Source organism: Hippocampus guttulatus, chromosome 14 (genome assembly GCF_054856545.1).
Source record: "Hippocampus guttulatus isolate MCC_2025c chromosome 14, RoL_Hgut_1.0, whole genome shotgun sequence".
Classification (NCBI taxonomy): domain Eukaryota; kingdom Metazoa; phylum Chordata; class Actinopteri; order Syngnathiformes; family Syngnathidae; genus Hippocampus; species Hippocampus guttulatus.
The window spans coordinates 5,854,696-5,879,447 of NC_141274.1; the positions used below are offsets into that span (position 1 = coordinate 5,854,696).

The 24,752-nt window shown below is 44.4% G+C and overlaps 2 protein-coding genes across 3 annotated transcripts in view; both read left to right on the forward strand.

Moving 5' to 3' along the window:
• Positions 1-1,397: 1,397 nt before the first annotated feature.
• Positions 1,398-18,773, forward strand: larp4b (La ribonucleoprotein 4B). Its single transcript, XM_086129424.1, has 17 exons — positions 1,398-1,637; positions 4,200-4,333; positions 6,980-7,133; positions 8,171-8,344; positions 8,510-8,588; positions 8,814-8,950; positions 9,070-9,173; positions 9,610-9,720; positions 10,077-10,130; positions 10,285-10,494; positions 11,931-12,034; positions 12,136-12,405; positions 12,509-12,533; positions 12,621-12,794; positions 12,956-13,164; positions 14,039-14,153; positions 14,265-18,773. Exons 2-17 carry the CDS (start codon positions 4,253-4,255, stop codon positions 14,574-14,576), a joined length of 2,313 nt encoding a protein of 770 aa, XP_085985550.1. The 5' UTR covers positions 1,398-1,637; positions 4,200-4,252; the 3' UTR covers positions 14,577-18,773.
• A 944-nt stretch (positions 18,774-19,717) lies between these two features.
• dip2cb (DIP2 acetate--CoA ligase C (putative) b) overlaps positions 19,718-24,752 on the forward strand; it is a 35,607-nt gene continuing 30,572 nt past the window's right edge. For both annotated transcript variants that reach the window (XM_086129674.1, XM_086129675.1), the window contains exon 1: positions 19,718-19,954. In XM_086129674.1, the coding sequence (XP_085985800.1) occupies positions 19,873-19,954 (82 nt within the window). In that variant the 5' untranslated portion in view covers positions 19,718-19,872. The remainder of the gene's footprint in view (positions 19,955-24,752) is intronic.

Sequence of the window (24,752 nt, forward strand, 5' to 3'; positions counted from 1 at the left end):
GACATTGAAATGAGTTGAAACCTGCTCATTTCTCAAACAACGATCATGACGTTTAGTATTTTTTTCCAACGCCAGAACCTTTGCAACATTATAAACCATTAAAAAAACTCACAGTTTAAGTAGCTTCCATTTTCGGATGATTTAGGAACAATCCATAGGAGAAAACCAAGACTTTCCAAAGCACACTGAATTTCATGTTTTGTGGTTGACTTTAGGATTTTGAAATATATCTTGTAACACTGCTTGTAATGTGTGAAGACAGCAATTTGTTGCGATCCGCGGCCAAGTTCAAGCAGCCAATCATAGCGGTCGGTGCTTCAAAGACCCCGCCCACTGCCACCCGATCACGAGTGGGTCCGCGTGCGTACCCTGCGATCAGGAGCAAATCGGAGCGGACCGCTGAGAGCCAATCAGCGCCGGCAGAATGAAATGGGTAGGTAAAGTGCGCGGGCCCTCGGTGACAGCTACGGCTTCCGCATTGAACCAAAGAGGAGCGGAAAACACAGAGATCTCACTCAAAACCGGCTGTTCAATATAATAGCTGGAGGGGCAAACATTGGGTAAAAGGGTTCGGTGCATGAAAGTGAAATTAGACACCCCCCCCAAAAAAATATATAAATATATATATGTGTGTGTGTGTGTGTGTGTGTGTGTGTGTCTGTGTCTGTGTGTGTGTGTGTGTGTGTAATTGTCAGCCCGTTTTAGCCAGTGAAAAAAAGAAAGTCCTATCCCATTAAAAAACATCTGACTAGACTCACTAGAATGGGCTGGCAGCAAAAAAACAACAACTTGGAAACAAAAAAAATTACAATTTAATATAATATAATTTTAAACCGGAGATAAAAATCCAAAGCTTGCAAATAAACAAAAACAAAACGGTACCTACAATAACATAAACATGCGCCCCATCAATTTATACTCAACACTTAACCTGATATAGATTTTTTTTCTTAAGTGGCAGCAAAGTTTGACAGTAAATTATGGCACATGACTTTCTTGTGCCAGTACATGACCTTACTTGGCTGACCTTTTCTGTGGAGAGTGATCATTCACAGTGTGTCGACGATCTTAGCCTGGAAGACGAAAGGGAAAGGAAACCGCGAGCGGTAGCTTCCATTCCGGTCGGCAAGCTTGTGTGTGCTCGCGTGGAACGTCGCCAGCTTTGACGCGTTTATTTCTTGGATTTCGCCGCTACTGCTCTATTGGTTCCTCTCCCTTGCTGCCGCCGCTGACCGTGTGTGGGGCTTTTGCCTGGCGTGGAATTGTCCACGGGCCGCATTAGTCCAAGTTGGTCAAAGCCAAGCGGGCTAAGCTAGTCACCCAGCTAGCTCCCCCTGCTAACTACCTCGCTGTGAGGCTAGCGGGGAACTAGCTTCGTTTTTGGGTGGGGGGTGGGGGTGGGGGGGAGACTGTTTGTTAACACTCGGCGGACGCTCCAAGAAGTGTCCCGGGGAGGCTGAGCTGCGACGTTTATTTCGTCGGGGGAGCCTGCTGCTTAATACCCTGCGCATTTAGCCCCGGACGCCCTACGTAGGCCTCAGTCGAAACCCCGGTGTCTCTTGTGTCCCTCCGCTGCTGCTTGAACGCTTTTTTCCCCTGTTTTGTTTTTGGCTTGCTCGACCAGCGAGAGTTGACAGGTGAGTATCAAATTCTCGATCGAACTTGCTCAAGTGAACTCATTGAAAAGTTAAGAAAACAACGGGGGTTCCGCAAAAGCTTTGTAGTAGTAAAGTCCGGTGAAGTTAGCAGTGGGAGCTAACTCAATATTAGCTTGATGGGGGTTGGGGGAATCGGGGGAACTCACGCCGGAGGTCGCCATCTTTCATTGGGCACGACCGCTAATGGCACTGGGGCTACTCGATCAACATAAACGTCCACCGGTATGCGTTTGTTCGGGTATTTTTTTGGGTGTAATGATTAAATCAATGTCCGCCCCGAGGAGACTTGTAGCATGGTGCTTGCTCCTCATGTGATCAAAACACTTGACGTTTTTGCACTCCCACCTGCAGTGTTGACACTGGGAAAACCCCGTTTATCGCGTGGGATGAGTGTAAAATTCCAAAGATTGATTGATTTACGTCAGAGCAGTATTTATCAAACTGGCATTTTCGAGACGGTCCTAGTGTTTTAAGTATCATTTTCCTGTGACGGATACGAAAGTTCTGAAAGGGGTGGGGAATGCACCAGATGTCTTTCTGCCTTGTCTATTGACACAAAGTAGAACCTCGAAAAACACTTTGTTCATCAAAGACCACGGTAATGATCGTCATTGAAATTCAGTAGCGCAGTAGGCCTTAATGGTCATCAAAAGCTAAGCAAAGATTTATTTCCTAAACTGTATTTGAAAACAGATTTTAACTTCTAACTGATTGTACTTAAAATGCGTAAAAATGAATGGATGTATATGTACTTTGCAAGTCAATTTATAGTGTGTGCCTCTACTTCCACCCTATAATTTCAGGTTATGGAGCACACTACTCCTAGTAAAAAAAGAAAGAAAGGAAAATATTAGTTTGAAGTAGGGCTTTTGCAGACGCATATTTTTGGAATTAATTATTTTATCGATTACTTCGTTAATCAAGTTTTTTTTTAACTCCAAAACCTTCGCAACATTACTTCTACTACGAGCAGCAATTGTAACAACATAGGGTGACTCTACAGTATGCCAATAGCAAACGACATGCCTTATAGTGCACATATTTGCTGCAAATGGCTTGTGACCAATGCTAGTGAGCTAAAGCTTAGAAAAACACCAATGAGGTAAGTAATAAGGAGGCAACTAAGCTGCAACAACACTGGAAACAGGAACTGAAATGTCCGCCACAACTCTGGGCAATTTGTCGTATAATATAAGTTTTACATGAATTTGTAACATCAGATATAAAATATCATGTTGGAATGTAAATACACTTTTTTTGAACAGCCTCTACTGATAAAATGTCTATAGAATGTGACCCTTTATTTATTTATTTATTTTTAATTTGTCTGGGCCCTTGTGCAATACTGGGAGGAAAATGTTGCTGGTTTTTTTTTAAGGCAAAAATTGCGGATTAATCACCGGATTTTATGGTAAGTGTGGGGGGTGCTCACGTGTCTTGCGTGGATCAACACAGTCCCCACCTTCCACCCCCCTCTTCCAACTCCTGGGACCTGCTTGGCGAGCAACCTCCCCCAGGGAAAACCCACCAGCTATTCTTAAACCGTAATGGTCCACCCGTCATGTTGTTTGGGCTCAGGGCTCAATTTTTAAAGTGGACGAGAACTCGGCTGTCATGAAGCGGACCATAAACCCGCTCCCTAGCTAGCAATCCTGGTCGATATCAGATTTGGACGATACAATAACTGAGCAACAATATCACAGTATCACATTATTATAGGGTCAGCACTGCAAAATAAAATCTGAAATGTCTTTACTAGATAAGTATAAAGAAAAAACGAAGAAATACATTTTAGAGTCTGAAATTGACAATGGCCCCAGGTCACCGCGTGCCGATTGGCTCGCCCAAAGTTCGATGATGCTGGCCCAACTGGCCCACCCAAATGTCATAAATAAATCTGATGAACTCAGCATGGCCTTACTTTTCTAATATTTAATATTCAATATTTTGAGTTTTATCTACTTACTGTCTTTCTTCTTTTTCGCCCTCATTCAATATTTTTTGGTGCATTTAAAGCTCCATCCTGTACTGTGTAATGTTTTTGCACATGGGTAGAACTAAGGTCCTGAGTCGAGCAACTCCCTCCACGTTACCAGTGAGGCAAAGCTGTACACTAGTTGACCCATGCATGGCAATAGTACTTCCAATGAGGCACTGGAGTATTTTAATTCAGTAGTATAGCACACAGTTGAATCATTAGCTGCCCGGAGAGGTCAGTGGTGTGTATGTTGATAAGCTAAAATAATTGATTGCGGCGATCGTCTTATCTTCTGTTTGTGAGTGCTGCCATCCATTCGGCCACACAGCAAATTCTTTTTCACGCGCCGTCATTTGAATCGATGCAAGCACAAAGACCATATTGACTCACAGCGGGTGTATTGATTAATTGAGCACTGATCAAATGTTTTTGTTTTGGTGAGTGCAAAGTACAAATAGCAGTATGTACATCTCTTTACTTTTGCACATCACATGTTGTTTTCTTGTTATGGCGCTGCGCAAACCCTGCTGTGGTCTTATTTTTTTGTTGTTGTTTTGCCTTAGGCTCCTGGGTGCTACGCAGACTTCTCCCTGAGGAGCCAAGAAGCAGACGGCTCATGACTTCTGACCAGGACGCCAAGGTTGTCGCTGAACCACAGGTGCAGCAAGTACAAGAGGCCAAGGACAACGTTCATTTGGTGCGTGCTCCTTTAGGTTAAACTCTCATTTCAACTTAGAGGGGACACGCTGTTGCCCATCGACATATTTTTGTTCCCATTTTGCATCATCACAGATTTTTCGCTGGATCATGTTGCTCTGCATGATGAATCGAATGTGAATTATAATCACAATTTTTGGCTGCCCGGATGAACACAATCGGCAGCAGTATTTGAATTTTGAATGTCATCTCTGCTGCATATATCATCAATCAATTACTTTCACAATCAGTGGACAGTCAACCACCAAGGGGCCAACGTATGCTCAAGGCATGGAATTCGTTCCCTGCACCATGCACTTGTTCTTCCTGTAGAGCAAAACTCCAGCATGGACATGCACTTGTGTCCCACAAGATATGGCGGCCAACAAAAGGAGCTAAAGACGCTGGTCAGTGGGGTGACTGGGGTTTTGCTCCATCTCATTATTTGTCAATCCCAAGGAAACAATCGTAGGAAATGCCACTCTATTTCCATCTAGGATGCCAGACGACCAATCGTTGAGTATGTCGCACTACATGGGCTACGACCCGTCAAGACAACTCAAAATCGGCCTTGACACTCTGCGATTGTGAGTGACAGAGGCTTAAGTATTTTCATTCATTATACATCTTTATCGTTATAACAATTTTATTCTGGCAAATACTGGAATCATCCTCAAAAAACGACCTCAGTCCTATTATGTTTGGTACGACGAACCATTTTTCCATCACACATGGTTCCCTTTTATACATTGCGTAAGCAGTTTCCCTTTCGGACTTTTTTCAAATGATATTTTTCGAACTAGAAATCCGACCCAGAATCGAACCCTGCACCTCTGCACTGTGAGGTCGACGCGCTAACCACTGGTCCACTGGGCCGCCCTCCATCCAGTCATCCATTTTCTAATCTGCTTATCCCACGAGGGTCGCGGGCGTGCTGGAGCCTATCCCAGCCTGCTTTGGGCATTAAGCGGGATACACCCTGAACTGGTTGCCAGCCAATCGCAGGGCACACATGGAGGAAAAACCCTTTGTGCTCACAAACACACCTCCGGACAATTTAGAGTGTTCAAACCACCTGCCATGCATGTTTTTGGATGTAGGAGGAAACCGGATTCAAAGAATTACATATGAAAAAAAAGTTATTTTGGCGGTTTATGCACGTTAATAGTGGGGAAAAAACATGTTCTTCAAACTGTTTTAAAGCCTGTTTGTTTTGAGGAGAAAAAAGCAAATCCCTCAAGGCTAAAAAGCAAAACTTGTTTTGATTAATCAATGTTGACACACTCGAGGCAGCATTCCGCGACCGGATAATGATTGATGGCAGCATGAGATGTATAAAATAGCTGAATGACAGCATTATATTCCGGTTAGGAAGTCACCTCTCACTCAAGGGCCGAGGTTGTCTGCAACAAATATTCATGCATAAACATAGAATAGACTAAGTGGTTCTGGGTGTCGCAAATCTCATTTTAAAAAGATTAATTATAGTCTTGAGACAGAAATTTCTGTTCCGACCAATTTTTGTGGTCAACACCAGAGTTATCCAACTATTTTTTTTCCAGCCTTACTATAACGCGAGTGTTGTAATAACGTCGGCACTCCACAAGCTGCAGTCGAATAAGTCATGCGTGACTTTGGCCAGCATGCGTTCATCTTTTTCCAAAACACCGCCGCCGACCATTTGGTAGAAGGTCAAGCAACAAAGGTGTCCTTCCTGGCCATCCGTTTTCATGGCAGCCAGATAGGGTAGGACGATGGGACAAGTTTGCATCATCATCATTGCTATGTATTGGATATCGAGTAGCATCAACAGACCGATGGGATAGAACATGTCAATGTCAGCCTTGAAAATAGTCGTCTCTTGCCATATCATGGTTCATTTTTTGTTGTCTTTTTTTGGTGGGGGTGGGTGGGCGTATCACTCATTTTTAAATTCTACGCATCTAATTTATAATTGCACATTCTTCACTCTTTAATGCAGGATTTTGCAGTGATCACCCCCCCCCCCCCCCCCCCCCCCCCTGGAGTAACATTACTGGCGACTCGTGAGCCCGGAAGGGGTCAGAAAAAGAAATTTGACATCATTTCACACTTGGAGAAGATAAAGTGCCAAGTGTCTACTGCAAAGCAGAACTGACTTACACAACTTCCTGTCTATTGTAAAGTAAACATCGTTGGCTAGTTTAAAGTTGACTATCACAGTTGGTTGGAACATCAGGTGGTGAAGGATAGACACACTCGCTTTACTGAACAAACAGTAAATACGCATAGGGCAAAACTTAGGCCGAATCACTCAAGATGCAGACAGACTGATGGTTTGCCAACACTACGCTCTCATGTGTTGATTCCTACATCACTCACCAGATCAGGTCCATCCTTTCATGGTCACGTACTTTCCAAGTCACAGTTACAACAATGTGGATTGTGAGGATGGTTACTCCAAATACACAAAAACTGTACCTGCGACTTGCATGCCTGGAACAGATCAACGACCTTCCCATTCATTTCAATGGGGGTAGACGATTTTAGATATGTCCATTTGAGCGTCATCTGTAAAAAAGGATGGGAGCATGATACTCTTGAAACTTTGTATATACTCTTCTTTCCAAAGTATTCTTCTGAGCCTCATTTCGCGTTCTGTCTGCAGGAATCTGCCAAGGTTTCGGACCTCAACCCCAATGCGAAAGCATGGGCCAACCACATGTTTAGCCTGGACCCCAGCGGCGGTGCTGACAAGTGCACTGCGGCCCTGCAACCATGGAAGGAGGGCTGCGAGAGCTCGGCCCAGCATGGCCCACCAGGTTTGCCTTCCGCTCGCTGCCATTTAAAGCGTTCACTTTTCATGACTTTACAGAGAGGTGAAAATATGTGACCCCCCCACAAAGCAATTCCCAATACTCGAGATATTTTTTCACCCTGAAACCTGTCCAAAAGTAACCAAAAATACACCCTAAACGGTCTTCCACCTTGAAATTTGTCCAATTTGAACAAAAAGAAAAAGCATTTGACCATTACAATATTTAAAAATTGGACAAAGTGTCTCTTTAAACACAACTTTTGAGTTGTTTTCAAAGCGCAACGATGAATCGATAAAGCAAGAACTGATTATCAAATTGCTATATCTTTTTTAGTAGGTGCTTGTTCACAGACCATGTCTAACTTTAAATAGTCCAAATCCTCTGAATTTCAGCCTCTCAACAGTAAATATTTGGTCATTTCAGTCGTCCTCCATAAAAGCAGACTGATTTTAGACATGTTCAAACATTTTTTTCCAAAACAGTGATCAAAGAGTGTGCCTTTTTTCTGTTGCAAGCGTTCTTCCTTGTCCGAACAAAGCATTGCTGTTGTGTGTGTACTGATCAAGCTTGAGTCGATTACTGCCACCTGTGGCGACACACAATTGAAATCTTTGAAAACCTATTATTTTTTAATGAACGTGAAAGCGACAACCTTTCAATATTGGAGTGAGAGTTTTCCATTTATTGAAGAAGGGGAGCGCGGAGGACTGTTTGACTGCGATGCGCTCAAGATCATGAACTCAATAACAAAGTGACACATCACATTAATCCCATAATTGCAATTCTCAACCTGATGAATAGTCACACGGTGGAGTGTTAAAAAAAAAACCTAAACACTTCTGCATCAGAGAGGCTGGCATTGTCTTCAGGCATGTTTTTCCTTTTTCTTTCATAAGCTTGTCATAGTAACACGAATACGTGGCACTTTATAAGGACTCCCTTTCCTGCCAAATTGTGAGCATCATTGGAATCCTTCCTATTGTTAACCTTTGTGTCTTGTGGGGGGTTTTTTTTTGTTGTTGTTGTTTTTTGCGTGGAAGGTTATGGAGCAAGTGAAGAGGACAAGGCTTATCAAGAGCCTCTGCTAACCGAGCCCGATGAACCTCCGCTGGTGATGTTGGCCCAGTCTCCCACCTTAGCCGCGCCCGTTACCCTGGAGCGCTCGGAGCCGCCCTACCCGGAATTCCCGGAGCAGAGGCCGCCTGCGTCCGCAGGTAGGTTCGTGGCGCAAATATGACAGCTGGACAAGTCACAATACAGTAGAGCCTTGACTTATAAGTGCCTCAGCGTCAGTTTTTTGAGTGTCGAGCCATCACTTGGTCTGTTCTTTCATTTCTTCTGTGACTATTTAACATTTGATTTTATTTCTGTGGTAATAGTCAGTGATCCCCAGCCTGAGAATCCCCAGGAGGGTTTGCGAGAGCAGCTGAAGAAAACTCTGGAATTCTGTCTTTCCCGGTAAGCCTTTTCTAGCTTCCTCGTTTGTTCATTTTTGTCTTCATTTGCATCGCCGTCTTCATTTGTGACTTTCATTTTGTTATCATTTGAGTTCCAAGCACTCTTACTAGTTCAGTTCTTAAGCTAATTTTGACAGATGCAGCACAAGGTGTCATTCTTGCCCACCGCTGTTCTCCTCCTCACCCAAAGTGTAACTAAGCAAGTGTGTCCGCTTTTGTCCCTCAGAGAGAACCTGGCCAGTGACATTTACCTCATCTCTCAAATGGACAGCGACCAGTATGTGCCAATCGTGACGGTGGCCAACCTGGATCACATCAAAAAGCTCAGCACGGACGTCGAGCTCATCGTAGACATTTTACGCTGTGAGTGTGAGGATCAACGCACTCGACTTGACTTTAGCCTTGAGATTCTGGTTAAAACTCGGGAAAGACTTGACTTGTGACTGGTTTGCATTGACGTCGTCGTCCTCTTCGTCCTCCAGCTCTGCCTTTAGTCCAGGTGGATGAGAAGGGGGAGAAGGTGCGACCCAATCAGAACCGTTGCATCGTGATCCTTCGAGAGGTTCCAGAGAGCACCCCAGTCCACGTGAGTGGACCTGCATGCCGTTTGTCTGACATTTCAACTCCCTGGTTATCAACCAATAAGGACGCTCAAGCGATCATCAAATGAACTGTTTCGATAAGAAATCAAAGACATTATTGACCTTAAAATTGTCCAAATCCTCTGATTTCAGTCTCACAGAAGTAAAGATGGAGGCACACCGATTATATTTTGGTTCATCAAAATAAGACATTTGGAAACATTTTTCAATGTTCAACAATGAGCAACAATTTTTAGCCGAATCTATTGATAATCACTTGGACAACTTTATTTTGCTATCCATTCTAAAGTAAAAGACATTTTCAATGGCATAATCGATTTTAAAAATCTATACTAAAAATATTTGATCGTTACAGCCCAAAATGAATGCAAATAGCATTTTATTTTTATTATTATTTTTTGTTGTTGTCTTGTTTCACAGGAGGTGGAGGCCCTCTTTAAAGGAGACAGCCTACCTAAGTTCATCAACTGTGAATTTGCCTACAATGATAACTGGTTCATCACCTTTGAGTCTGAAGCAGATGCACAACAGGTAAAACGGTGTTGAGCTTTAGAAATCAACCAAATGCACAAAACACACCGCTGTATGCAGTTTCTTTCATTTTGAATCATGTAGTGATTGTAACATTCTTTTCTGTGTACATTCGCCATTGTTGTCTTTTCCTGAAGTTTCTGTTTTCGTGCTTCTGATTGGCTCAACTAACTGAAGCCCTGTGCTGTATGGTGGTACATAATGAAACACACACCACTTACTGCACAATAAGCAGCATGTCATTGTCATATGTTTCAGTGGGGAAAGATGACTTTCGACAAGAATTTTAAAGATTTATCTCAAGGTGCCACTTCAGTGTGAATTTAGAATGACAAAAACATTTTCTACTGTTCTAGGCATATCAGTATCTCCGGGAGGAGGTGAAAACCTTCCAAGGGAAGCCTATCAAGGTGAGTCCTTTTCAAAGGTACATTCACCATATATTCTAGAGAGCAAAAAAAAAAAAAAAAACATTCCTGAAAAATAAACAATTCTACACCTACATATGTCAACAAATGTACTGTATAACTATAAATAAGATTTGGTGCGGTTGCTGTCGCGCAGGCGAGAATAAAGGCGAAGGCAATCGCTCTGAACACATTCATGCCAAAGAATGGTTACCGGCCAGTGGAGGTGAACCCGTACGCTCAGCAACGCTACACGACATCCTACTACATCCCGCCGATGTACAGCCCCCAGCAGCAGTTCCCCCTCTACAGCCTCATCACGCCTCAGGCCTGGTCGGCCACTCACAGCTTCATAGACCACACGCTGGTAAGAACTTGCCGGCGTACGAAGGCTTTGTTTCACTTTCAATAATATGACAAGGAATTATAAAAACATAGTTTTCTGGAGCTCTGTTTGTGTGTGTGTGTGCACAGATGAGTTTTGTTGATGCTGAGTTGCTGTGTAGCCCTCTGTTTTAGACTTGCCCTGGGTTTGAGCGTATGCCTGCTCTCAGAATTTAGTGTTTTCATCACTGGTGATTGGAACTGGCCTTCCACTACGTGCTTTGTCAAGAACAGATCCTGTGTTGAGAGCCCTGCTATAGATGGCGTCAATTTTATGACACTTTGCAGCAGCGTGACGGCCAGAAAGCTTGTCAAACTGGCACTGAACTGCAGTCCAGTACAGACAATAATAATAATAATACATTTTATTTATAAGCGCCTTTCAAGACACCCAAGGACACTTTACAATAACAAAAAAACACAAAACAAGACAAGCTTCTTGACAGGCGGCCATTTCGCAATGCTGCTCCAGTGTCAATTGGCCAGCCATGGGCCAAAGAATGTGATGCTGAAAAAAACTGCAAAGCCAGTTCAGTTGCATTCGGCACTTAGTCTGCGCGTTTGAATTAAGCATGTTGATGTGCGCGTGCACCGGAATTAAGTGTGTTTTGTGTGAGAGACTGTGCATGTGTTACTGTACTTGGATGGCAGAGCTGAGTGTTTGTGTGAGTCAGTTAAGTGTGTGCTTATGTCAGAGTACAGTGTGTGTGCATGTGATAATTGAATGTACGCATGGTAGTCACAATTGAATTTGTGTGTGTGTGTCTTAAGAGTTGAGAGTTTTGCGTGTTAGGGTTAAAAAGGCATATGTGTAAGAGATTCTGTGTGTGTTCAAGATCTGTGAACATGCATTTTACGGTGAGTACATATACACTTCTACAAAAAGTTAGGGGTCATTAGCGGTCATTAGCATGGGGATGTGGCCAAAGGACTTTCACTTCTACATCTTTCTGTGACTCTTGCAGTCTCTCGGTATCTCTGTTGTATCGTGCTGATGACACTCTTAGTCAGTGGCCACTTCCGTCAGAGAACATCCTGTTTGAAGCATCACAATGGCAGGGTACTGTTGATCCATTGTGTCATGATGTCAAAATGTGAATGGCCTGATGAGGAAGACTGTTTATGCATCAGCTCTAATTGAACCAGGATATTTCTTGGTCGATTCAGGATCAAACATCTGTTGTGAATTTTGCCTCCTCATGAGAGAACAGCAACTTGTGCAAAAAGAACGGAAACGTTTAACGGTTGTACATGTGCATTCAGAAGCTAAGAGAAGGTCACATAAAGTTCACCTAGGACGTTTTGAATGCAATTTAGGCTCGTCATAAAATTTCACCCAAAAGCCAAATATCCCTAACTTTTATGGAGTAGTGTATATGGTGCACGTGTGTTAATTACTGATTTTTTATTTTTTTCCAGGTTGCTCCATTTCACAACAACCAATTCATCAACGGATTTACATCGGCCAGTTTCAAACCAGTGACTACTCCTCTCAATGTCAGACACCACTCACCCAGGAACAGGTTGGTGCTATGAATTTATTCTCCGTAAAACAGACCGAAAAGTGATTTGGAAGAAGAAAAAAAGAATTTTTGGGTGGGGGGTCGTATTTTGTTCTCCGCAGGAATCACAGCAAACCTCACCTGAGGCCGAACCTCCCGGCCGCAGAGCGCACAGGGCTCCTGGACAGCCCAGCTCTCTTTCCCAGTTTCCCCAGCGACAGATTGAACGGCGTCCGCAGTAGCCCACCCACGCGCTTCCCTGCCGGCCAGCCTAGGAGCAGGTTACCTCCTGTCGCCTTGGCCTTTCCCCGCCGGGAGTCGGCGGGCACAGGTCGGGTGTGCGACTTCACCGCCACAGCAGACTACTCTTCCCTGGGAATGGGCCGAGGAAGGTATGATATCGTCATGAATTCAAAGCAACTGTGGGCCTACCACCATTTTTACAATATAGGCTGTCCTCAAATCCTTCAAAAACATTTCTTCTTCTACTTTTAGGAAAAAGAGGGACGAAAAGTTTACAGTAAGTCATTCTCCCCTACTGGAACTATATATTTTCTATTTGAGTTAATGATGTTGTTTAACACCAAGCCGATTTGTGTGCGACAAGCGAGTGACACCTCAATCGCCGCCGCCTCCACCCAAAGCGCCGTCTCCGAGCTTCGAGTTGGGCCTCTCCAGCTTCCCTCCTTTACCCGGAGCCGCCGGGCATCTCAAGGCGGAGGACATCTTCGACAACCGACAGGCCAGCGGCAGCGGCGTTGCACCGCCCGCCAAGGACAGAGTACGCCTCACTTGACCCGGACTAACTTTTGTTTGGCAATTATGATTCCTTACCCGATTTTCCTTACAGGATTTTGCAGGCTTTTTTTGTCATTGCTGTAGCCTAAAAGTCTTGATTTCACTGCAGCTGTTTTAACAGTTTGGTGTTTATGTATTACACAGAACGTGGGTGTTGACTCCAGTCCCGGTGGAGCCCTCACCTTGGCCGACCCCAAAGAGCCTCTTCGGACACCCCCTTCCTCGTCCTCGTCCTCCTCTTCCTCTCTGTTGCCTGTGAGCTTCATATCTTCGCCCACTACACCCGCCCCTGCTGTGGCATCCACCTGGACCCCCACGGCGTGCCCGCCACTGCCTCCCTCCATCCCGGCAGCGTAAGAACCACACTGGTTAGCCTTGAGCCTGCTAGCGCTACAGCAAAACCTGACTTAACTCTCATACAGTGTGTGAGGTTCGGCAACTGTTTTTCATGAGTGGCCAAGACTCGGCTCCTGGTTTTGGAGTGAGAAATTGATTAGATGTGACGACACTACAGAGTACATCCAGTCAAAATACACCTACGCGTTACATGCTAAAAAAGAAACCAACAACCAAGCTTTGGAAATGCAGTACAGTGTGCATAATACGTTTTACAACAATACCTAGCCACATTTATAACTTCATATGTACCGGACTAGCAATGCTTGTGGTAAAAATGTACGCGGGCCGTACATACCACACGGGTACATTGAGGGGAATTGGAGCAAGCCCTGCATTGCAATATTACCCTATTTTTGTTTCTATTATTGCCCTCATCCTTTTTCTGAAGCAGCATGCGTCTTTCTTGACGACACATTAACTCTTAATGGTTTAAAACAAACAACAACAAAAAAAAAAGATCCAAACATTCATTTCCGACCCACTGTGAAAAATTAATTGCCCGGCCCCCCCTTGTTGAATGAAGAAAACACTTAGAAAAAAAAAACAGAAATCAGGAGGGGGGCAAATACTTTTGCATGTCACTGTAGAATTGTCAGGTATTTGCAATGAATTGAATTGAATACAACTTTGAGTATATTCCTTGGACTTGGACTCCAAGTTAAAAAACTCAACTTGGAAAGGATTAAATATAAATGAGTAAATGTGGCATCGTCCTGCTCTATTCTGGTTCTTTGTCAGCAATGTGGAATTGAAGGCGATACAATTGTCCAGACTGATGTCATGCTTCTCACATGACATTTTGGCTAATTTCCTGGCACTTGCTTTCAGAGAAGCGAGGGTGTCAGAGGTGAAGCAGGCCAAGGACGCGCAGCTGTCTGTGGAGCGAGTTCCCGGCACGCTGTCCACCGCCAGCAAGTCTGTGCAAGTCAATGGCGCTGCAACGGTCAGTACTCACTTGGACAACTAATCGATTATCAAATTAATCGACAACTGCCTTGTTAATCGTTTGCTCACGGTGCCATTTAAAAAAAACAAATGTCCCATGTGCTTGCAGGAACAGCGGAAACCTTCCTATGCCGAGGTCTGCCAGCGAGCGAAGGAGACCCCCGCACCGACGCAGCCTCTAGCCCCCAAGGAAGCCAAGCCAGCAGGTTGTGCCCCCGCGGACGAGGAGAAGAAGTGCCCCGACATCTCAGGCCCGGCAGGGGAAGCCGCTAAGGCCAGAGAGACTTGTCCCCCGTCCTCCAAGCTGGCCTTGGGAAGACCCCTTCGAGACGGGCGCAGGGCAGCTGGCCGCTGGGCCTCTCCGCCGCCCCACCCAGGAAAGAAGGATTCCCACCATACCCCGCCCAAGTCCCCCCTGTAGGGCCCAACCCTTCCACTCACCCCCACCACCACCACGCTCTACTCCATTGATGCGTAAAAAAAACCAACAAAAAAACAGCAACCATGTCAGGGCTGCTCTGTTATTGTTCTTCTCTCCACACGTTCAACACGAGCAAAGAGAGGACGCCTTCTGTTCTGGATCAGGGCTTGCAGACAAAAAGCACTTTACTGTGCATGTGAAGCACCGTCTCATGGTTTAAGTATTTATTTGGTTTCCCCCCCCAAGCCCTTTTTTTTTTGTTCTTTTTAATAATCACTTTGAGTTGTCTCATTTTGGGTTTGTAATGTGGCACTGATAGGGTTGTAAATGCATGGATGGGGATTTTGAAAATAGTCCAAATTGGAAACTTTTCATTGGAATTCATTGGGAATTGAGGGTCACTTATAAACATTTCAACCTTAAAGCATTTAGTTTTGTCATAAACCGACATCCATGCAAAATAGATGGCTCTCCTATTTCGCTTGTGATCTGGATTTTGGCTCGGAACAAAATGCAAAGAAATTGACCAAGCATAACTGGAAAAAATAACTAAAATCTGTAAGCAGAAATGTGATTGTTTTAGTCCGGATTATGCCCAAATATATTTCAGCCATCTGTACTGTATTTAAAGTTTCCTGTTGAGAGCCAACCTTCAATTTTCTCCATTCCTGATTCATTCCCATTTTATTCCCCATAAATTCCCATGGAAAGTTAGCGTTTTTAAAAATCCCCACCATTTTGCAACACTTGACACAAGAGACACTCTAGCCGTTGAAGCGCTATGGCGGCGCCTTCGTTTTTTTGTTTTTTTTTTTGCATGTTGGGAGAGGCCTTCCTTGTTCCACACTTGTCACGTCGCCGTACGCAAGTTCTAACAGTGTGAGGTGCTCACCGTTCATTCGCTCTTTGTCGGATGCTTCGTTCCGCGGCATTAGGCGCGCGTCTAGTCGTGTGGCGTCATCAGCTCCAGCGGGCTCAACTTCAAGATGAAACGGGACCGTGTCACAGGAAGTGTCAGCCTGTTTGGTCAGCATGGGCTCAAAATGTTCTGTTTAACTAAGTGAATGCCAGGTGCCATTTTAGGCATCTGACCTGTGCTCTTTGATTGACAGGCCAGGATGGAAAACTGCAAGCGTTTAGGTGAGAGTAGATGAGGAAAAGAGGATTAATCTCAGCACACAACATGAGCGGTATTTTTGGAAGAGGGTGGGGGGAGGTGTCACAAGCATGACTTAGTCCTACCTGCTTCTCAATAAGTAACTGCTAAGCGTATATCCTTTGTGTGCTTCGCGCATCTAAATTGGTAAATTGCACCTAACGCTTTACCAAATTCGCTTTTGTGAGCTGTTGCAGCCGCTACTTGTGTAACCCGCGTGCGAGATGCGTCATTTAGAAAGCTGCGCTTGCATGATAAAGGCACATTTGAGACGCAAGTGGGACTTGAGTTGTTCTCGGCTTTACCAACACAAACGTGACTTACTAAATCGGTCTCGTACTTCACCAAATGCAGCTGTGCAATTTACTAAGTCACACTCGTGAGCGTCACAAGATGCGGATGCGACTTAGCAAATGATAGTAAGTCGCGCTATTTTGTGGCTCCCGCTTAAGTCATACGAGTTTCTGAATACACGGGTGTGACTTAGTTCTTCGTTTTCACCCTTGATGGAAAGCGTAGGTAATTTGTGCTTGAGTTATGAAAGTCTTGGGTTACACACTTTACAAAGTTGTGCTTGCGTTTTACAAAACACACGGGCGCCATTCATTTCGTTGGATCTGTGAGCTTGGGAAGACATGGGTGTGAATTCTTTGCGTTTGCGCTTGACAAAAGGTGCAGGAGGCGAGAACAAAAGTCGCATGCGCGACTTGACTCAACAGCACGCAGTCGCTCGGTTTCCTCAGGAGCTTGGGACAAACTCTCCATCCTCACCCTTGCCCCCTGGTCCCTCCTATGGCGGTATTGATGACTGCTGTGCTTTTGCGTTGAAGTTAGATGGCACTATATGACATTGAAGGATACATTTTTTTGTTTATTTGTTTGTTTGTTTTAATGGCGTATCAGTAGAAGGAAAATGTGCCCCCCAGAGGACATGGAGTGCCCTTTAGCAGCATGTTAGCTCCAACTGTAAATAATGAGCAAGCGAGTCTGAGTCCAAACTCCAGAAACGCGTCTTCCTTCCGCCTGAAGCAATTGAGTTACTCCCAGCAAGAGAAGGGAAACGTTTCTCCCCCCCCCTTACTTTCTTTAGGACTGAGATGCACACGGATGGCTTTTTTTCCCCCTTCTTTGTGGTTGCCAAGAGAAAATGCTCATTTCTAGAGCTGTGCTGTTCGGGTTTTTTTTTTAAGCAAGTGCGAAACCAGGAACAGCGCAGGCGAGCGTTGTTGCCACGCAAAAGATTTGCATCCGGAGTTTGAGAAACTTGAATTTTATTTGAACTTGAAAAGTGACTTTGCCTTAACTTTTATACCAGACAAGCATAGAGTGTAGTGTTTGTCCCTCCCCCGCTACTAAAGAAGAGAGAATATATAGTGACCTAAGGCAGAGTGCAAATAAATCTATTGACGTCTTTTGTTTCTCTTTGCCCCTATTGTACAAAAAAAAGAGAATAGTTTCGATTGAGGTTGTTTTGGGCGGGCAAAAGTGAAACCGTGTAAATGCAAACAGAGTCGATACTGTATTAAATATTATGCACTTTGAGGTGTGTGCTTTGCTTGTACAGTTGTAAATACAAAGATTAAAAAAAATAGGAGGTACCTAAAAAAAGTCTATTAATGTCGCTAACGAGCTGGATGTAGGATTTAAACAACAAAAAAACTTAATGTGCTTTTCTGATTTTTTTTTTCTAATTCGATTTGTTTTGTGTGAATTTTGACAAACTGTAATTTTTTTTTGTTTGTTTTCATTCCATTGACACGTTTTTTCCTTCTCGTTTACACACCGGTGATTCACCACAAAAAAAGTAACAAAAAAACACTCAATGCAAAAAGACCACAAACTTCCTCAACATTTTTTTTTTTCTTTTGGGGAAACATTCAAGAGTGTGGGAGATTCCTACCGAACTCCCATTGATGGGTTCATCTTAGATCAGCAGAAAGAAAAATTGTGTTAAATGTGCATTTATCAGAACACTGACTAACATTTTGTGTTTATTTTGATGAGCATTTTTCTCAATTGTACCAACTCTGGTCTTGGAGCTAAGCTAAACTACACACATCGGTAACACCATTTGAGTTCTGCAACATCGTCTTGGCTACTCTAATCATCATCCTGTTGGGGTTTTTTTTTTTTGTTTGTTTTTTTGTTTTGGGCGTCTGATTTTGCGTACACTGCTGAGGTTGTAACACGTAAAGCACATTTGAAGCACAGACTAACTGATGCATACTTCTCGTTAGCCACCCGCTTGTTAGCTTGCGGCTAGGTTTGGCCCTTGAAATGTTGATCCTGCCTCAACATTTGTAAGAAAGTCAAAAAATTTTTGTCTGGTTTAACCCTCTTCATGTGAGTGAAAAGTACGGACGTTTTTTCATAAAACAAAAACAAAACTGACTGCAAGAGGGCGCTAGTCTGTGGCTAGCATGTAGTTAGTGCGCAACTAGTGTGTACATAGCCTTCAGTTTGGGCGTTTCCCCATCATCACTGGCCTGATTTCCTTCGGACTCTGAACTGTGAACGCGCACGTGTGTGCAAACAAACAGAGCCGCCCTTCCGGAAAGATGGTCGCCATCATCTCACTTGGGCGATGCCCCATCTCCCCTCGGGTGACCGTTCATATTGCTCACCTCTGTCCTCGTTGGCTTGTTTTGACCATGCCGTTCTCTCCTTAATGGAGCACAACTGAGAAAAACGCCAACATTTGTGTCTTTCTTGTAAAACCCAATGAATGCAAAAGATTCAAGTTCTATCTACTCACTGTGGTTTCACTCATTAGCGCTAACCTACTTGCTACGCTAACAGCTGTGGACAATCGTGGATTCTGCGTCAGGGCTCGCCTAAAGACACCTTTAACCATCTTTTTTCTTTGTCTTTTTTTTGTGACTATTTGACCTTGTTTTTTTCTTTTGTGAGACTGGAATCAAGCGCGTGGTTGGCTTGGAGATAATTTATGTTACTCTTGTGACAGGATGTTCAACTTGTCTTATTTGGAGGAAATAAATGTAGCTTACTGGAAAATAAACATTTAGGCACTGTTGAGGAAATGCGGGACTCTGTCTTTTATTTTGTTATTTATTTTTCTTACCTCATCCATGACAAATAAGGAATGTTCTTTTTCCCCAGAATGAAAATGTTCATATGAGACTGATTTACAGGCATTCATTTATTCCAATGACAGTTTGTGTGGTTCATTAATACAATTACAGTACTGTATAGTGTTTGATGTTGAAAAGGATTATAATGAGTGGGTTTTCTCTGGGTCCTCCGATTTCCCCCCACATTCCAAAAACATGCATGGCAGGTTAATGGAACTGGCGAGCACGTCCGCCCCACAGTGCAGAGGTGCAGGGTTTGATTCTGGGGTCCGCCTTATTGTATGGAGTTTGCATGTTCTCCCAGTGACTCCACTCCGGTTTCCTCCCACATTCCAGAAATATGTATGGCAGGTTAATGGAACACTCTAAATTGTGCCGGGGTGTGGTTGTGAAAACAGGGTGAAGTGCCCATCCCTGCCATTAACCATGTACTCCCAACTGTGACCACCCCAGATACGGCACCGCCAGCGCTTTTAGTTTTGACACCCAACAGGGGGCGCCAGAGACTGAACAGGACGTTTTCAACATGTGCTTTCAACAACAAACTGCAACCGCACACTTTCAAAACACTGAAATTATGCTTTTTTTTTTTTGCTACATCGCACATTGAAAGAATTTTACAAGTATGTTTTCACCATTTCTACTCGTATTATGTTACACCTAAATGTAATTTAGCTATGACAAAGTATGGAGATGTAAAATAAAGCATTTTAGGGAGGAAAATTTCGTCATTTTGATGCAAAAGGCTAGTAGTGGTTAGGAGATCAAGCCCGGAACATGCAGGAGCTTTCTTCCAAAATTAAACCACTGCTGGACTTCACTAGTTGTTAACGCTTTTATTATTTTGGCAGTCACGTCACCGGAAGCAACTGCCTCATGTCGGCGAACTTGACGCCTCCTCCTGGAGCAAATCCGCGCTGACTGAAACACGGAGAGGTTCCGACTCGTTTTTTTCTGGATATTTTCAAGAGAATTTGACGAAGAGTGGAGAAAGGAAAAAAGAAGACGCGAGAAATAAAGGATAGTCAAGGCGCCTGACGACGGCGGAATGGCGGACGGGGACCCGCTGGTGCCGATACCCATGGAGGTTCGGGCCAAACTGGCCGAGCTGGAGTTGGAGTTATCCGAAGGTAAGTGACACCGTTTGCTGGTTCCGTTCGGCCTTGCCACTCCATTCGGCTCGGCTCGTTGGCGCTTCGCTGTGTGCTGAGGTGTCGGACGAGCAGTTTCAGAGTTGAACCGAGGAAAAGTTGAACTTGTTATTATTATTATTATTATGCCTTTTCCTGAACGAAGATGGTCTCTTGCGTCCAGCTGCAGCACAACAACTTTACTGTCAGCACAGGGGCCAAAACAACAGCAGCAAAAATGTACTCGTCAAAGAAGGCTTTCACATCTTTAGCGGTTCACTTTTCACTGTCTCACTGTATTGCGGATTTTGAAACCAACAACAAATCAGTTTTTTCCCCGCCATATCGCGGGATTGCTGATTATTTTTGCTTTCTAAAGTTACTGGAGACTCACGTTGTATGCGAGTGTGGATTTAACTGAGAATGACCAAAATTTGGGATCATTTCACTTGAGGCGGAACTATTGAATGAACCATCGACAACTACTTTGTTTATTGATTAACTGCTCAGAGACTGTGTTGAACATGAGATTGTTCAAATCATCACAAGTTGAGCCTCTGTAAATGCTTTGTTTTTTAGCCACAGGTTGAGGGTCAATAAGTTGCTTCTACATGTGGTTCTGTGTCATTGGGTTGGTTCTACAAGTTGTTCTGTGAGTTCGGCTTGGTTCGACATATGATTTCGGGGCATTGGATCGGGTCTACTTGTGGTTGTGTGTAACCTGGTGACAGTTTTATGGGGCTCCTATGTTCAAAATGCTAATGGTAACTAATTCTTCTGTCATGGGTTTATGATGTCGATCAAGGGAAACGCTTTGAGTGAGCCTATGTTCTTACTGATTGTTTTCACGCTATGATTATATAAACAATAAGAATGATCAAAACAAAAAAGAACCCAGACTGATCCAGTACTTGGGTCAATAAGAGGCTACAAGCTGTTTAATGCCACACCCAGCTGAAGTTTACCTACAAACTAAACATAACCCGAACAGAGCTCCACTTTGTGTGGAACAGCCAAACTGCCTGAAGGCCCCGCTGGCTTCATGCTAATGCGAATTAGCATCTGTAGTGCAGTGCTAGAACCCTTCGCATGACATGTTGAACAGAAACAATTCGGCAACATGAAATCAGAAAATAAAACTGAACTCACTGGGATGTTTTCTTTATGATCTGCGTAGAACGGCTGCTGTTAGTGCTGCACTAATGTGCTCAGGATGGATATTTGAATTAACACCAGACCTGTAAGCTTTCTGACACCCCTAATGGTGTCCACTCACACGTCCAAACCTTTGGTGTAAAGGTGAGATTCGCTGCGTTAATTAGCTGCCTGCCTCACGTGCACTTCCACCTTCTTTTGGCGTTTATACGCATCAAATGCCCACGTGGGGTTGCTTCAACGTCTTGTTTTTTGTTATTGGTCCTAAGGCTGCTTTTATCCATTTATCCACTACCTCATCTTTGTCAACTTCATCGTCATGTCTTCACAATGTGACACACACACCCTTGCGCAAACAAACACACACATGCACGCACACACACACACACACACGCACACACACAGATAAACAATTATACACACACACACAGATGAGATAAGATGCACCCCCCCACACACACACACATTCACAAACAAACACAAAAATTCTGACACAAATACTAGCACACACAATCAAACAAACAGGCATAGTACACACACAAAAACAAAGAAATTAACATTTACACACACTCAAACACTCAACACACACACACACAAAGATAAACAAATACCGTATACCTGTAGACACACACACACGTGCGCGCACAGACACACACGCGCGCGCACACACACACCTGCACACATAAGCAAACATGAATTACCCACACACACAATACATGCACACACCATGTGTTCACAATGTTCCACTCACTCACTCGCTAACCCAAATGTGGTGTCGTCCCTTTGCCGCTCCTCAGCACTGTGTGAAAACGTGTTTTTGTCTGCCATGTTGCTTTTGTCCCGGAGGTGATGTCATCTTTGGAGCAGGTGGAAAGCACCATGGGAGGAGGATATGTGTATGCGTGTGTGTGTGTGTGTGTGTGTGTGTGTGTGTGTGTGTGTGTGTGTGTGTGTGTGCGTGTGTGTGTGCGCGTGTGTTTGTTGGATGTGGGTATTTGCATCTTAGATTCCACTCGTGTGTGTGTGTGTTTGAGTGTGACTGTGTCTATGTGTGTGTGTGCGTGTGTGTGTGCGCGCGCGCGCGCGGGCACGCATCCGTGTCGGATTGCATCACGAAACGTCTGGAGCACTTTTCCTGCTGGCTCACTTGTCAAGCTGAGAGGGGGCGCCGCAAGGAGGTGGAAGTTGTTGGGGGGCTTCATTGGGTGTGATTATGTTGCGATGGTCGTTACGTTTGTGTTCACTCGAACACCCCCCCCCCCCCCCCCCCGAACCCCTTGCCGTCCTGCCACCAGCTCTCAATTGATTTTGGCCCTTAATCCTCAATTTGATAGCTTTTCATGGACATGTCACCGACATGGAGACAACCACAGGTTAAGGGGGGATGCCCATGGGGGTCAAGTGGGGCTTTAGAGCCTTTAATCCCCTTAAATGGCGTCATTTGATCAGATTGTCATTGTATTTTGCCCAAACTGCAAAATGAGCATACATATACACATACAGCACATTTGACAATAAAGTTGTATCCAATCCAATCCAACATCGACAGACGATCGAGTCATCCACAGCGTCTTGAGACGTCAAGTTTACGAAGCCTTTCGTTATTCTTTGGTGAGCGTGCCGTGTCAGCACATGATCGAAGCATTTTGGCGCCTGTGGCAGTAGGTCGGAATGGGAAGATGACGAGGCACTCGTTCGCCGCCGCTGATCAATTCCATGTGTGTCTTGGTCCTTGGAACCTTCCCGAGAATTCTCTCATCCTCCCTGGATGCGGTGCAGGAACATCACCGGGGTTCATGTGACGGAAGAGTGCCACGTGGTGCCCAAAACAAACAAAAAAACAAAATGGCAATGAAAATGGACGGAAAGAAAAAGTGGACAAGGGTAAATTGAAGGAAAACAAAATCAACTTTGGGATAAAAAAAAACAAAAAACAAAAGAAAGAAATGTGGATTAAACACACAATACTGTGCATTTGGGTTGAAAAACATAAAAGTAATGTGGGTCAAAAAACCAAACACATAGCTAAACACATGGGGAAAAAAAGAAGACGTCCGTCTCACAGTGCAGAGGTCGTGGGTTCGATCCCTGCTCCGGCCTTCCTCTGTGGGGTTTGCATGTTCTCCTCATGCCTGTGTGGGTTTTCTCTGTGTACTCCGGTTTCCTCCCACATTCCAAAAACATGCATGGCATTTTAATGAAACACTCTAAATTGCCTCTCGTGTGGGTGTGAGCGCGGATGGTTGTTTGTCTATGTGTGCCCTGCGATTGGCTGGCAACCGGTTCAGGGTGTCCTCCGCCTACTGCCTGAGGACAGCTGGGATAGCACACCCGCGCCCCTCGTGAGGATAAGCAGATTGGAAAATGGACGGTTGGATGGATGTGTGTGTGCAGAGACGCACACGCACGCACACACACACACAGAATGGCGACCTGATGCAAATTGTCATCTCGTTGGAACAAGTCGGCTGACATGAGGAGCAGTCGGGCGTCTCCTTTGGGTGCAGGTGGAGCGCTACTCGGTCCCCTGCACTTTGCCGAGCAAGTGGACCCAAGTGGCTTGACTTTACTGCTGGGAAATTGGAAAGGGCACCAAAGCAAAGCTTCTTCTTCTTTTTATTTTGTTCCTCCAACTCCTCCTGTTCTCCTTCTTCTTCCCCTTCTGCTCCTTTTTTTCCCTCTCTCACTTTATCGCCTTGCTATTCTTCGCTTTTTTGACACCCCCCTTTGGCTCTTCACAGTTTCTTATTCTTGTTCTCCTTCTCTTCCTCCTTTTTTCCTCTCTATCCTCTCGCTTTGCTAGTCCACCAACCACTTCTTTTCACTCTTCTGATTCCTACTCTTCTTTGCCGTCTCTTCCTTCCTAATCCTCTTCACGATCTGCCATCAACCTCTTCTTTTTGTTACTCCTCCAGCTCCTCTTTTCCCCCCTCCTCTTCTGTTTTCTCTCTCCTCTCCTTCTCCCCTTCTTCTTTTTCTCCTTCCACCTTATACTCTTCTTCTTCTTCTCCTACCTCCTCTTCATTTTCCTCTTTTCACTTTATTCTCTTCTTCTGGTTCTTTTTCCTCTTCTTTTTCTTCAACATCTTCTTCTCATTCTCCGCCACCTTTCTTCTCCCCAATTCTTTCCCCACATCCCCATGTCCGTGTTCCCATGATGCTCTGTGCGGCATCTGGCGTTTCTTTTTTCGTGTGTTGCTCGGTTGTGATCACAAACAAAATAAAGTATCTCATGCCTCGCCCCCACCCTCTAGAAATCTATTTCTGGGTTTAATAAATTGTCCCGCGTGCACGGGCGTGCGTGCATGAGAGATTCCCTAAAAGAAGCGCAGGGATTTTCCCGGCTACATAGAAGTCACATGACGACTGTCTGCATCATCATCATCATCATCATAATCATTATCTGCATCTTTCTCATGTTTGTGGCCACCCATACAACCTTCAAATAAATACGAATCACAAAAATTCAATTTTCGATTCTTTGTCGCAGTTTCTCAAACTTTTTCCCTTTTACCCGATCACCTGTGTGTTTGCTTTTTTTTTGTATCCCATCCCTCACTTAATAACATTTTTTGGATCCCTGTGGCCACATATTGGCACTTTTTTGGACCCCATCCTCCATTTATTCTGGTTCTCTAACCAC

Excerpts from the sequence above, each read along its gene's own strand:
- larp4b (XM_086129424.1), top strand. The coding sequence starts at position 4,253 with ATGACTTCTGACCAGGACGCCAAGGTTGTCGCTGAACCACAGGTGCAG. Across the intron at positions 4,334-6,979 it reads CCAAGGACAACGTTCATTTG|GAATCTGCCAAGGTTTCGGA; the intron begins GTGCGTGCTCCT and ends TTCTGTCTGCAG. Across the intron at positions 14,154-14,264 it reads AAGTCAATGGCGCTGCAACG|GAACAGCGGAAACCTTCCTA; the intron begins GTCAGTACTCAC and ends ATGTGCTTGCAG.